The following is a 13,451-nucleotide window of genomic DNA, read 5'->3' as shown; positions in this document are numbered from 1 at the left end:
CCTTTAGTGTTATCATTGCTTTTGTCAAAATCTGAAGCTTTTTTTTCTTAAACCATCAGTATTGGAAGTGACTTGATACTAATGCCAATGGGGTTTTACTAAATGCTTTTTCTTGGATGACAGGTGTGTTTAACTAATTTTTTAAATTTTTTTTTTTTTTATGTACAAAGTAATTATCCCTAAGAAATTCATCCTTGAGGGAGGTTGAATGCAATTGTTGACTTTTGTAAGTAGTGTTTATGGGATATTTGTTTTAGTGATCTGTGCAGGGAGTGCAGCCTGAAACTATGAATTTATAATTCCCATTCAGGCACTGATTTGTAATGAGAATTTATACCTGTGATCAAGTCTTTCTGTCTTGCTTCTTCCATACTTAATATATGAAGATAAGTAACTCCTCACGGCCTTGACTCAGTGAAGAACTTCAACAAATTCTGAACTGTAAAGAGTTAAGTAACCTGGTTTCTCAATTTCACTTGTGTTTGGTCCAGAGTCACTCATACTGCAGTGGTGTGAAGTAGGCTTGCTGCCTGAGAGATACAAAGTAGCCATAAAATATTTTCCCCACTTAGCACTGGGTTTTTTTGTGTCTCTATAGCTGCTTAGAAGGAGAGCATGTTGGGGTATCTGCTCTGTAACATTTCTTATATTCTTATGTATATTCTTATATAGTAGAATATTCTTATAGTCTACTTATTTGCCTGGATAGTGCTCAACAGGTATGGTCAATGAAGATACATTTAAATTTATCAAATAAAGAATAAGTACCAAATAATTCTGCCATATCTCAGTGATCCTTTGTATTGAGAGGCAAGAGATGGTTGAACATTGGGTGAAAATTTCCTCTATTTTTCCACTTTCATACAGGTGCATATTCTGACAAGTAGGTTGGATGAGTATTGTTGAGTGTTTCAGAAAACAGTAAGTGCTAGCTTATGTATTGCATTGAATCCTTTATGCTACACGTATTTTACATGGTTGACATCATATATATTAAATATTGTGATAAATACATACATGAGTAGACCTGCAGGTTTAGTGCAATCCTTAATTATGTGAAATAAATTTAAATTGAAATACTTATTCTATACTTGCAGTTTTTTAGCCTAAATGAGCTTGAAACTGTATGGCAAACTGTATTGTTTCATGAGCAAATCCATAAGCATGTGTGTGGATTGCAGTAGCAGTTCCTAAAAAGTCCAAACGAATTTTAGCTATGTGATCGAATCTTCTAGCTGGTAAATACAGTGACTACAAGGCAATTGAATTGGAATGTGAGGTAAAAATTTTGTTCAGTAAAAGCAGTAAAAAGTTATGGGGGAGGGTAATGGAATTGAGAAAGCATCTGGTAGTAAGTCTTTAACAGTGCTGCAAATTAAAGCTTTACAAGAGCACAGGTATGTGACAGTCTTTAGCTTGTAGCCTATTCTTGTACTGGCTTTGCACTGACAGCTACATTTTTTGCTGATATGCTGTGTGGTAAATTCCAGCATGTTTTCTCTAGGCCCTATTTCAATTTTGCTAAGATGACTTTTTCAACTTAAGTCTAAATACAGTAGCTATTCTTTAAAATTGCACAGTATAAAGACAAGTGAAATTACTGTATTTGCTATAATGTACTTATATATATTTGTCTATAAATTGAAAATAAGTTGACAAATATGCTATACATGTATTGTGTTGGCATTTCTTACAGATAGAAAAACATCTCCTTCCCTTTGGCCTCCTGTCCACATTTTAAATACAGTTGCTTCACTAGTGGGTCACCTCTGAGCTCCGTTTCCAGACATGTGTCTATTTCTGGAGTTATGAAGTAGTTCATATTTCTTAGAATCAGTAAGAATCTGCAGTTTGTGCTTCAGCCTATATAGCCAGAATTAGTAGACATCTTTGACAGTTTAAGGCTCAGTTTGTCATTCCTTAATCACAAAAAACTTGGGTAGATACTTAGAGAGTTCTATGGATGAAAGATTAATTTTTAGCCTTTATATTTATCAAGTACTTTCATGGCCCACTGTTTGAAATAGAGAATGATCTTGTTGCAAAAATTAGTGAAAAAAAAAAAAAAAAGGTTTATAAAATGTAAACACTAGTTGTGTAAGACTAGTTTTACAGATTATGTAAAATGCTTCTCTATACCATGAGTCCTCTGACCTTTCTCAAAATTAGTGTATCATCAGCAGAGGAATGTAAATTAAATTGATTTTCGTTACTTTGTCATTTCTTAGAGGAAAAAGCTGGGGTCCAGTACAGTCTGACAAAGTCTCTTTAGATATTCCACATGCAAAAATTTCAGTACAAAATAGAATCATAGAATGCTTTCAGTTGGAAGGGGCTTTTAAACGAATCTGTCTCAGCTCCCTGCTGTGGGTAGGGACACCTACCACTAAACCAGGTTGTTCAAAGCCCCATTCAACCTGGCCTGAACCCTTTCAGGGTGGGTGCAGCCACAACTTTCCTCGGCAACCAGTTCCAGGGTCTCACCACCCTCACAGTGAAGAATTTTTTCCTAATGTCTAATCTACATCTAAATTTCCCCTCTTCCAGTTTTAAACCATTGCTCCTTGTTCTATCACTAGAGATTTTGCTTCTCTGAAGTCAATTGAATTTACGTGGGACTTACATTAAAATTACATGAATTTTACATGGGATTTTGTTTTAGCAGAGCGATAGAATCTGCCCTCCAGTCACAATGCAAGTGCAAATTGTGTTTAGGGGAGTTTAGCAATTGCAATATATGTTTCAGCCATAATATAAATGTGGATTTGACTAATGGTACCTAGTAGTATGCTCACTGTCACGATGCTGAATATTTCCAGTCTCTGGGCAGGATTATGTGGGTTGCAGGTTATTCAGGCCCATTGCTTTAATTGTTTAATTTTTAACATGGGACACTTTAATAATACTTCTCATGTCACCTGAATCATCACCCTGGAAAGAATCAGCATCAATCCAGTTATCTCTTGATCATTCATTTTCCTTGGTGTGTATGTGTTATGTTAAAGAGGAGTAATGTAGTTTGGCAGAAAATAAATCCCCTAGCAATCCAGTTTACCCTCAGATATTAGAGGACCTGGGGGTGACTGGGCTTAGATTCTGAGTGATTGTCAATTCACCTTCAGTAGGCCAGGAAACAAAGGTCTGGATGCACTGCTAACACCACACTACCTGTCCAGTTGTATTTAATAGAACTATCATGACCACATGCTGGAGTTTCTTCTGCTCAGTAAGATTCTTCACCACCAGATAAATGAATAGTGAATTTAGTAAAGCAAGAGTATACAAGTTCTTTTGATTACTGGTGATAAATTTACTATCTGTAAAGCACATGCAAAATACCTAGGCTGTAAGTGCTCTATAGATATTTCCTGGGGTGTGGCCAACCTGGCTAAAATGTGCATAATTTGGTCTCAGACCAAAACTGTGTGTATAGAGATTTATACTAATAAACAGATCCTACAAAGTTTCATACAATTCCCAGGGGTACACAACATCCAGGCTAGTGTTTGAAACCTACCCAAAGGCATTCCAGTGGGAGAAAAGTGAGGCTCACTCCATCTTTACTTAAAAAGTGCAAATATAGTAGTGCAAAAAATAGTCTGGGTCATTTCTAGCAATTATTGCCATTATTCCACAATGTGATGGCTATCACTTTATTGAGGTCTTTTTCAGGAGACTAAATATAATTAATAGTCCATATGTGGGTATCCCTATGATTTGAGGCTGTAACTTTGAGTCTAAGGATTTACCTTGATTATCTGTGTACATTGCTTATGTATTATGTTATGTTTTATAATTAGTTCTCCTTCTTGTTCTAGCATGGTATGGGTTCATTTATCCTACCTTCTGCTCTACTACTGACAAGTAAATACTCAGCAATCTATGAGAGGTCTGCTTTTCTCTCTTTTCTCATTAGAACCTTTCAGTTTTTTTAATTCATTGTACATATCAATGGGATCAGGGCTTTGTTCTGCTAGCCATGAAAAATCCTGGTTATGGTTTTCCCATCCCACTTTTCAAAGTTACTGGTGAGATTTTTCCAGCCTTTGCTGGCATTTATAATAATTCTGTCCTTTAAAATGGTAGTGATCCATTCTGTAGCCAGTGTTATCATTAACCATTGGTAATCATAATGCAAGTTTTCTCTGCTAAGTTCTTATTTGTGACTAACACCAAATCAGAAAGCATGTTGTTATCAAAGGAATCATTACTGCTTTAATGGGTACCACTCAGCAACAGGAATATCCTGCCAACAATACTAGTTAATGACAGAGCATAAGATGATGACCAGGTTCTTTTAGACATTCTATGTGTGGAGGGTTTCCTAAATAACAGAAACATTTCTTACTTGAAATTACTTGAAGTTACATGGCATTTTGATTTAGTAGAGTGATACAGCAATGCACTTAAATCACAGTGGAAATACAAATTACATTTAGCAGAGTGTAGCAATTGTAATACACAGTTCAATCACAATACAAGTACAAATTACATTTAGAATTGTGCAGTATTTGCAATATACATTTCAATCACAAAACAAATGTGAAATTCATTATGGGATTCTAACAGTATGCTCAAGAAAAATCAGAGTATTGCAGTATCTAATACATCATTCAATTCTGTCAAATTGTCTTTTAAAAAAAATTTTAAACTCAGAATTTTTTGACCTATACAGCTCTGATTCAGTTTTTAGTTTTTTTGGCTGTTTTTGTGTCCAGTATTTAAGAGACCTGAAGTATTTATTGATAGTTCAGCAATTAGACTCTCAAAACAAAAAGGCATACTTACTTTACAGTGACGTTACTTTACACTACGATACAAGAAACTAAATTTCTTCTATATTACAAGAAATGAAAAAGCTTGCATTTACATATTTTGCTATGAAGTCTATGGCTTTCACTACTGAAAACAAGAAACACAATTTTTGATGTGGAGTTTGCTGATATACTGCAGGAACAATAAAGTTTTGAAGTTGCAAGTCTTTTTCCTCGTTCCTTTTTCTTTTTTTTTTTTTTTTCTATTATTATTATTATTTCCTCCGGGACATTTGAAAGTGTAGATAATGCCTCCCAGGGCTGAGATTATGTTCAGCTACCTGAAAAATAACAGATGCTGCTATGCTTTTCATAGCAGAGAATGCTGCTGTACAAAGCCAGGAAACATCAGTGGAACATAACCCCAAGCAGCAAAATCACTGTTGAGATTGGCAAAAGCAAATTGTACTGTATTAGTGTCTATGGCTCTTCACATCTGCTGGGTTAAATCAGCAAATACTGGCAACAGCCCATTCTGCAAATGGCCCAAATGTTTTCCATCTGAGAATCTGTGTTTAACTTTGTAAGCAAAAACCGTTCAAAGCAGTAGTATAGAGTGTTGGAGCAACTTTGCCATAAACAATAACATTCGTGAAAACATTTATTTCATTCATTTACCCTCTTGGAAAGCAGCACAGTTAACAGTTTATATAGCTGGAGTTTCTTTTGTGACAAATGACATTCTGGGCTATAATTTTCTTTTTTGTCTACACAGTTTGTTTTAATGAGTTGTTTCACTTCTCTAGCTGCATAAATGGACATAGGTTGATATAAATAATCACATAAATGAGATCAGACATATCCGAAATTACATAAGAGATTAATCCCATATAAGCATTATTTCCGGGTACAAATACGAGAGCAGGAGCTGGTATGTGATTTCATAGAATCATAGAATTGGCTGGGTTGGAAGGGACCTCAGAGATCAGCAATTTGGGATTGCTAATCATCTAAAAGTATCAGTACTGCTATGACTGAATTATTACATGATGCTGTAAGGTTTCCTGTAACTGTTATGATTTATTTAAGGTTATTAATTGGCTCATCAAGTGTTTCTGCTTTTCTTTAGGAAAAGAAAGAACATTTGGTTGATCCCCTCGGGGAAAAAAATATTTAATGCATTTTATTTGGTAGAGTAATAGCACAACAAAGCATTGTACATTCAGTGGAATAAAAATGCCCCAGTGAATTCATGAAAATCGAGCTCCGTGGCCACTGTTAGGAGTTGACAATAAAAAGATGTTCTTAATTGTATAGGAATATCCTGCATTGTTATGTCATCCCATTAGTATATGGGGGGAAGGGGTCTAAAATTGATCTATTTCAGATTATGGCATTCATATGTGATACAGTTACAGCTGGAAACAATAGACGGTGCAAGAAACAGGCTTCTCTCATATAGGTGTTCTGAAAAATGTGCATGCTAACAAACTTGTATGATAATCTCTGCTTGGGAGGCTATAAGAGGCAGAAACATCACTTTTGTTGGATGAAGACCACTCTACACAGTTCTTACTTACCAAAGCACACAAAAATCAGTAATACATTTTCTGGTGTATTAAGATGTTTGAATCCAAGTAGAACGTATTTTGAAAGTGCATCCAGTATCCAGTAAACTTGATTTAAACATGTGCTCTAGCTTTGGAGGTTTGCTTCTTATCGAGGACATTTCTGGCTTTAAACTGTAATGCCTGACATTCTAGCAGAACTCAAGTCTTGTGAATAAAATTTAAGTACCAATACTAAAGAACTCAATTCTGTGCTTTGTCCAACACTCTCTGACTGGGTTTCCTTAAATGTCCTGCATGAGATGTATTTAATATTTAATGCAAATTTTTCTGAAAGATATTTTATGTTATGTATGATTTTTGTAGTTTAATCTACAGCTGCAAAGGCAGGGGTCGGTTTGAAATTTGAGTTTATTTTATAATGTACAGTTGCAGACATCTTTTGAACTACAAAAAAGAGCACTTGTAGAGGTTCTATGTTACTTAATATTGTTTCCTGATGGTGATTGGTCTTCACTAGCCATGGTTTTTTGGGGTGATGTCTATGTATATGTTTCCAGTGGTGCAAGTAGAAGCCTTGATTTTTTAAAATTTTTCCTTGCTATCCAAGTGTCCTATTTTTTTATTATTAAAAAATGTAGTTTAATTGAGTTTATATGTGTGTGTAGACATCTCTGATGTAAAAATGGTTTGTTTTAGTGTAGGTTATTTTAGTTTTTATTTCATACAGTTCTTTGACTATGTCACCTTCCTGATAGTAAAGGCATCATGGGAAAATGAGAGAATTTTGATTTTTGCAGTTAAAGAAACCCTTTCCTGTATTTTTATAGTTATGGAATTTTAATACCTCCTGAGAAATTGTGCTGGATTGTCCTCATAGTTTCTCTTTGAAGCATGGAAGCATTTGACTTTGTATAGTCAGCTTCTGAGCATGGTGCCTTATTTACTAGTAACATTCTTTGGTGACAAACAGGCTCTGGAAAAGAGGGATCATGATTGTAGGAAAGTGAATCAGGTAGTTATAGGTCTGCTGCATCGTTACTCAATTCTGAATTCCTCACAGTAGCACTTACATTTCAACTTAAGCATAATATTTGCACTTCAACACTGGTTATGTGAGAAAGTGTTCTGCAAGGGGAGTTGTTCATTTTTGTTGCCGAAGTGTTGGCTTCAATTTTTGATACAATTTTTGTTGCTGTGGGAATAATTACTGTATCTAGTGTCATGATTCAGAGGGAGATTAAGCGACAGACAAATATCAACTGCAGACTTTGAAGATGGTTCTTTGAGTATTTTTTAGTGTACCTGTGTGTTTATCCATGAGAGTTTTCAATCTCTTGAATAGTGCTGTCAGTAGAGCTGCAAACGTATATTGAATGTCTTTATTATGGCTAGCAGGTTCAGCTGTCATGTTTTGTTGTATTCTGTCTGCAATTGAAATGTATCCTGTACTACAGTTAGGTTGATTTGTTGCTTCTTTACCAAAGAATATCAAGAATGCATTTATTACCTTTGTCTTGATTAATTCTTAATTTGGATTGTAAGTTTCAAGCTGAAAAGCTGAAAAAAGCGAATGGCATATCAGGGTTCTGACCAGGGCATTCTTCTGTGCACCTGTACAGAGTCCTGTTTGTGCACTCACTGGCAGTGAACTGTGAAGAAGCATCAGTGGTTTGATCAGGTTACAGCAGACATAGAAGTCAAGATAGATTCTCTAGCTCCATTTTAAGTGTTGTACGAAGAAAATGCTCTCCATGAACATATATTGTGTTTCATATCACTGCGTTGGCTGAGCTCAATCTTTTGGATTCTCTGCCTTGAGCCATTACTAGCTGCTCTTAGAGCCAGACCAGTTTATTGCAAAGTTTTCACCGAATAATGGCACATATGATAAACTGTTGTTGGTTGGCAGCATTGCATAGTTACTGTTCATCAAAAGTCGGTCATCAGAACTGAGACAGCATTCTCAGGCTCTTTTCAGAAATGTGCAAGTACATAAGATTTTTAGTGAACCTTTGTTCACAGTGCTTCTTGAAACATGAAGTGCTGGTATTGTAAAGTAGCTGTGTAATTTTTGGAGGGCAGTGTTTGAATCTCTTTCACTCTGGGAAATGATGCTTCCACCATGTTTTTTTCAGGGTATGGGTACTGCAAAATGGCCGTGATGGTAGTTGAACTATCCCCATTTAGAACAGTGGAGCTTCTGAGAATTTTCAGTCAGTATAGACACCACACCTTTTTCTCCATTTGTACAGTGAAAAGCCTCACTTTAGGTGGATCTTAGTTTTTAAGCCTTTGAAAGATGATAAATTAAGCTCAAGATTTCCTAGGAAATTCTTGAAGAGAACTGCAATCCACAATCCATAGAGGATCAGAAAACACTTGTATCCCTTAAGAACATCCCTTCTGTCTGTTCTTATGTGTATTGTTATTGTAACATTCCTTTAAGAAATACTGGGTTAACTAAACTCCCTCTGAATGGAAATGAGTGTTTCCATTCCTGGCTGTGATTCTGCACTTGTAATGGTGGAGAAGAGTGAGAGATTGCAGGGTGTAACATATATTGAAGGATCACATCAGAGACCTTGAGGGCCAAAGTTCATGCAGAGAAGCAAAGAGACTGCAGTAAGGAGTGTTAAGAGGACAGTCATACCTCAAAGGAGATAGAAAGCATTATTAAAGACGCAAATGAGGAGGACTTGATTCTAGGCAATCAGTAGCTGGATGTTACTGCTCTCTAGATAATGTAAATGGGATAATAAATATTTTAAAGTAGTGGTATTTTTCTTGGATGTTGTCAAAGATGCAGTCTGGTGCATCTGCATAAGATACTTTATCCCTGACTTCAGTTGGAATGAGGTTTTATATACAAAGTTCTTGAAAGCAACAAAATGTTGTAAGATTGCTGCCAGCCTTATTCCTGGCTCTTGTATTCTTTTCACTCCCTCAGTCTGGAAAAAATTTGTAAAGATGGTACAGGAGGGAACTGAAATTGTGAAGTTTATATGTAATTAATATAAATATTGTTCTTATCAAAAGCAGAACCAGTATGGTCATGAACTCAGCAATGTGCTGGAGGCAGTGGGAAGCCAGAGTGCTATGTGAGAGAGCTCAAGTTGTTGTCCTTAGAATTTGTGCCAGGAGTGGAAATCCAATGATAGATTTTTGACTAAAGAGGAGAATAATATGCTGAGGTTCAAGGTGAAGACTCCAATCCTCATGTCAGTTATTCAGCAGTGACAAGGAGTGGTGCAATCAAAGGATGTTGTTTAAAAGTGTATAACAGATATGGAAGATTAAGTTACAAACCTTAACAATACATTTGGCACTCTTCTGTTTTCTTTGGCAGGCACTATAAAGCCCTGGATTCTCTCCAGGGTCATGTCTCTAACAATAATATTTAAAATAATGGGAAGTTTAAGCTCCTGAAAGAAAATAGTTTCAAAGAAAATTTTATAAATAAGTTAGCAAAGATGAAGCCACTTGTGTAATTGTTCTGTAAAGTTAAATAGATAGAACTAGAGGCATAGATTTCAGAGCTATTTATTTTACAGGTTTGGAAAATTGCATGCTATAGGAAAAATATTATTGGACAGGAAGTTTTTAACTGAAAGCTTATTTAAGCTTATAACTTACAAAATAAGTAATTCAGAAAACTATAAAAAGTGATGCTGGCAATATATATTTTTCTTTCTTCCTTGTGTTCAGCTATTTCTTCAATGATGTTCTTTTATAGCTATATTATTCACCACAAAGCTCTGTTGCTGAATCTGACTTGGTGACAGCTTATTCGCAGATGCTTTGTATTTGTCCTTCTACCTGGATTATTGGCAAATGACTATTACATTGATCATAGTTCTCTTGAGAAACTATACAAAATGGAATAACGTTCACATGCGGGCCCTGTTAATTAATACAGTTTTGCTAGATTTGACTTGCTTATAGACAAGTGTTTTATTCCATACTTTATTCCATACACTGATAAACATGTTATCGACTTTATAGTGCTTTTGTATTAATGAGGAAAAATTTATCATAGCAGGAGACCTATAAAGTCTCTGCTTTTTGTGAAGGTGATGAAAGCTGTCATGGGCTGACAGAATGTGATGATTCAGCTTAATGTATTTTATTAAAGATTTCTCTGCTTTTGGTGTTTCCTTCTTCTGAAAGAAACAGTTTTCCTTAAATACATCATTAGAAAAAGACTGTATTTTATAAACCTTTTTTTGTTATCTGAAAGTTCTATAGTATTCAATAGCTTTCCACATTTTCCTTCCCACATTTCCCTTCCTGTTTTTTTGACACCTACATGCCTTCTTATTGATCATGAAAGATTTACTAGGCACGGTCCACTTGAATGAGCATAATCACAGACCTCATCAGTAACCAGAGTAGTGTATAAGGACCTCATTCCAGAAGAATATACTTAATATCTTCTGTCAGCTATGCTTTCTTTTCCAGAATTAAAAGACATTTCCCTCCTCATTTTCCATGTATTTCACAGATGGCAAAGTCATTAGGTTGCCAGTGAAGATAACCTTGAGTTTTCTGACCAACTCAAAACACATGACTAGGCTGGAATTCTGGTGTTAACAACAGAATTATTAATAATTATTCTGTTGATTACACTGGGGAATAGAATCACTGGTTTTACACCCAGTCTTTTTTTTTCTTTTCTATATCTTTCTCAATAGCGAATGACTGATTTTTAGATTGATTCTATTGATTATGGTTGAGTTTTATTCTGATTTTATTTCTGAACCTCTCTAAAGGCTTTTATTTCATAAAGTCATCTTTGTGGAGTCCTGCACAGAAGCATGGGTAATAAGTAAAACAAACCTTTACGGCATGCAGATCAGATCACTGGTGTTACCAACTGATTTTTCCCCTAGTGAAGACCAGCATGCCTATCCAGCTACATTTTATATGTATTGTTCCCCATTATTTCCTGTCCATAAAATCTGCCTTTTTAGCTTTGGAAAATGGGTGTCAGTTTCCATAAAGAACTTAGAACAGACTGCTTTGAGAGATAGGAGCTAGAGCATGGAGGAATTAAGGAGGGCAGAGTGAGACATAATATTGTGGATACAATTACCAATTCTTAAGAGTAGAGCTAGTGACATACTTTCTTATGTTGTGAATGGAGCAGTCAGCTCATGACACAGGTATGGATGCGATTTTTTTGTTTATTTGTTCTGATGTGCAGTTCCTTTAGACTTCTGCAGTTACATGGACCTGTTGGAGCGAGTCCAAAGGAGGGTCATAAAGATGACGAGGGGACTGGAGCACCTCTCTCCTGTGAAGACAAGCTGAGAGAGTTGGGGTTTTTCATCCTAGAGAAGAGAAGGCTCTGGGGAGGCCTCCCAGCAGCAGAAGGAGGCTTCCAGGAAAGCTGGGGACAGACTTATTACAAGGGCATGTAGTGACAGGACAAGGGGTAACACTTGGAAGTTGTAAGAGAGTAAATTTATTTTAGATATTAGGAGGAAATCCCAAGAAGTGTTCAACATTGTATGCACACATAGCATTGTCTTATAATCATTGTTAGCACACATGACAAAATAGTGGTTTATTTAAATTCCAGGATTACAATGTAACCAGTTGGGTTTTTTTTCTTTAAGAACTGCCTGAGACTACCTTAATTGAAGAGGAAGTTCAAGAGACAGAAGTGTGGGCCAGACCTCTGGTCTACCTTTGGCAGAATAGAGTACCCAGTTTCAATGCTGAAAAGGAATACAATGCAGCTTGTGCAAAAAAGGAACCACACTGTGCCATTTGCACTCTTCTTATGCCATACTATAAGGTAAGCAAGATCCTAGCAGCTCTGTCTCTGGAATGAAGCATGAAATAGCTGTCTAGCTACTGAATTTCCAGAAAATAAGAACAGGATATTGACTTGTATGAGAAATAAAAAACTCACTATTGTTAAAGTTAAAACTGAGACTTCTGTTCACCCATGTGTGTCCTTCTGTGCAGACAGTGTATACCTTCTACTAGGTTTTATGTAGGTTTGGTGTTGGTGTATGTGTACTTGTCCCTGAAGTTACACTTTTGGGAGGTGGTGAATCCATATAGGTTTGTGTCTTTGCACTATTTCCCTATATGTCCATCTTCACATGCTTTTTATTAGAGCCTCTTCTTTGTCTCCTTCACACAGTGTTGAAGAAATCAGTGTTTTCACAGTACTTAAGCCTCCTTGGGAATAATATTCCCATGGAAATAGTCTAATGCTGAGCACTGTTTGATATTTTTGATACTGGCTTGTGGAATTCATGTGTCAAATGTCAGCTAAAAATGCTTCCTTAATACTATGGTACTAACTCTGAATCTGCTAAACCTGAATCCCTTCAGCATGGGAACTAGGAAGAAAACAGCTATTGCACTGGATCCATTTTAAGGGCTCAGAGAGAGAAAGAGGTACAGTATCATTGAACACAATTACAGTAACACTAGTTTGCAGGTTGACTGCTCTTCTAGATTTCATGGTTATTTGAACAATCAAGGAGCTATAGAATGACTATGATAGATACCTAAACTAGAAGCAGTTAATTTTCTTGCAAAGCTGTTATGTTATTAGTGCAAGAGCAGGGAGGGGACATGTCATTTCATCATTGTCAAAAGGAAGAGTAAGACAGACTCTCCTTTCTTTTACTTAAATCTAAATTTTGTTTATTTTCCAGCCAGACAATCATGATGAAGAAAGTCCTACTTCTGGGGAAGCAAACTCAGCAGAAACATTGACGGCTGAAAATGAAAAGACTAAACCTCTTATTCCAGAGCTGTGTTTTATTTGTAGTGAAGAAAATACCGAAAGCTATCCTTCAAATGCCTTTCTTGAAGAAGATGGGACAAGTCTTCTAATTTCCTGTACAAAGTGTTGTGTTCGGGTTCATGCAAGTAAATAAACTAATTATTCAACTGGCAGAAATTTAATTTCATATTTTGTTTTATTGAGAAGTAATAGTTAACTAGGCTTCTACTATGCCTTTAAAAGTACTTGAGGAACATTTCCATATGCTCCATGTGCTTCGATCACTGGCTAAAAAAAATATGTTTTTTTTCCTCAATAAAGTATGCTGTGAAAATAATTAAGAGTTAATTTTTCTGTAAACTTCAAATAACCATAGGC

At 35.9% G+C, this 13,451-nt stretch overlaps 1 protein-coding gene across 3 annotated transcripts in view; it reads left to right on the top strand.

Annotated features, from left to right (window-relative positions):
• The window catches only part of KDM4C (lysine demethylase 4C), a 242,846-nt gene that overhangs the window by 135,664 nt on the left and 93,731 nt on the right, over positions 1-13,451 (top strand). For all 3 annotated transcript variants that reach the window (XM_071732156.1, XM_071732155.1, XM_071732157.1), the window contains 2 exons: positions 11,944-12,125; positions 13,003-13,219. In XM_071732156.1, coding sequence (XP_071588257.1) covers positions 11,944-12,125; positions 13,003-13,219 — 399 coding nt within the window. The remainder of the gene's footprint in view (positions 1-11,943; positions 12,126-13,002; positions 13,220-13,451) is intronic.

This window comes from Heliangelus exortis, chromosome Z (genome assembly GCF_036169615.1).
Source record: "Heliangelus exortis chromosome Z, bHelExo1.hap1, whole genome shotgun sequence".
Taxonomy (NCBI): domain Eukaryota; kingdom Metazoa; phylum Chordata; class Aves; order Apodiformes; family Trochilidae; genus Heliangelus; species Heliangelus exortis.
The sequence above is the reverse complement of the archived record's forward strand: the minus strand, read 5'-3'. Positions and strand labels throughout refer to the sequence as shown.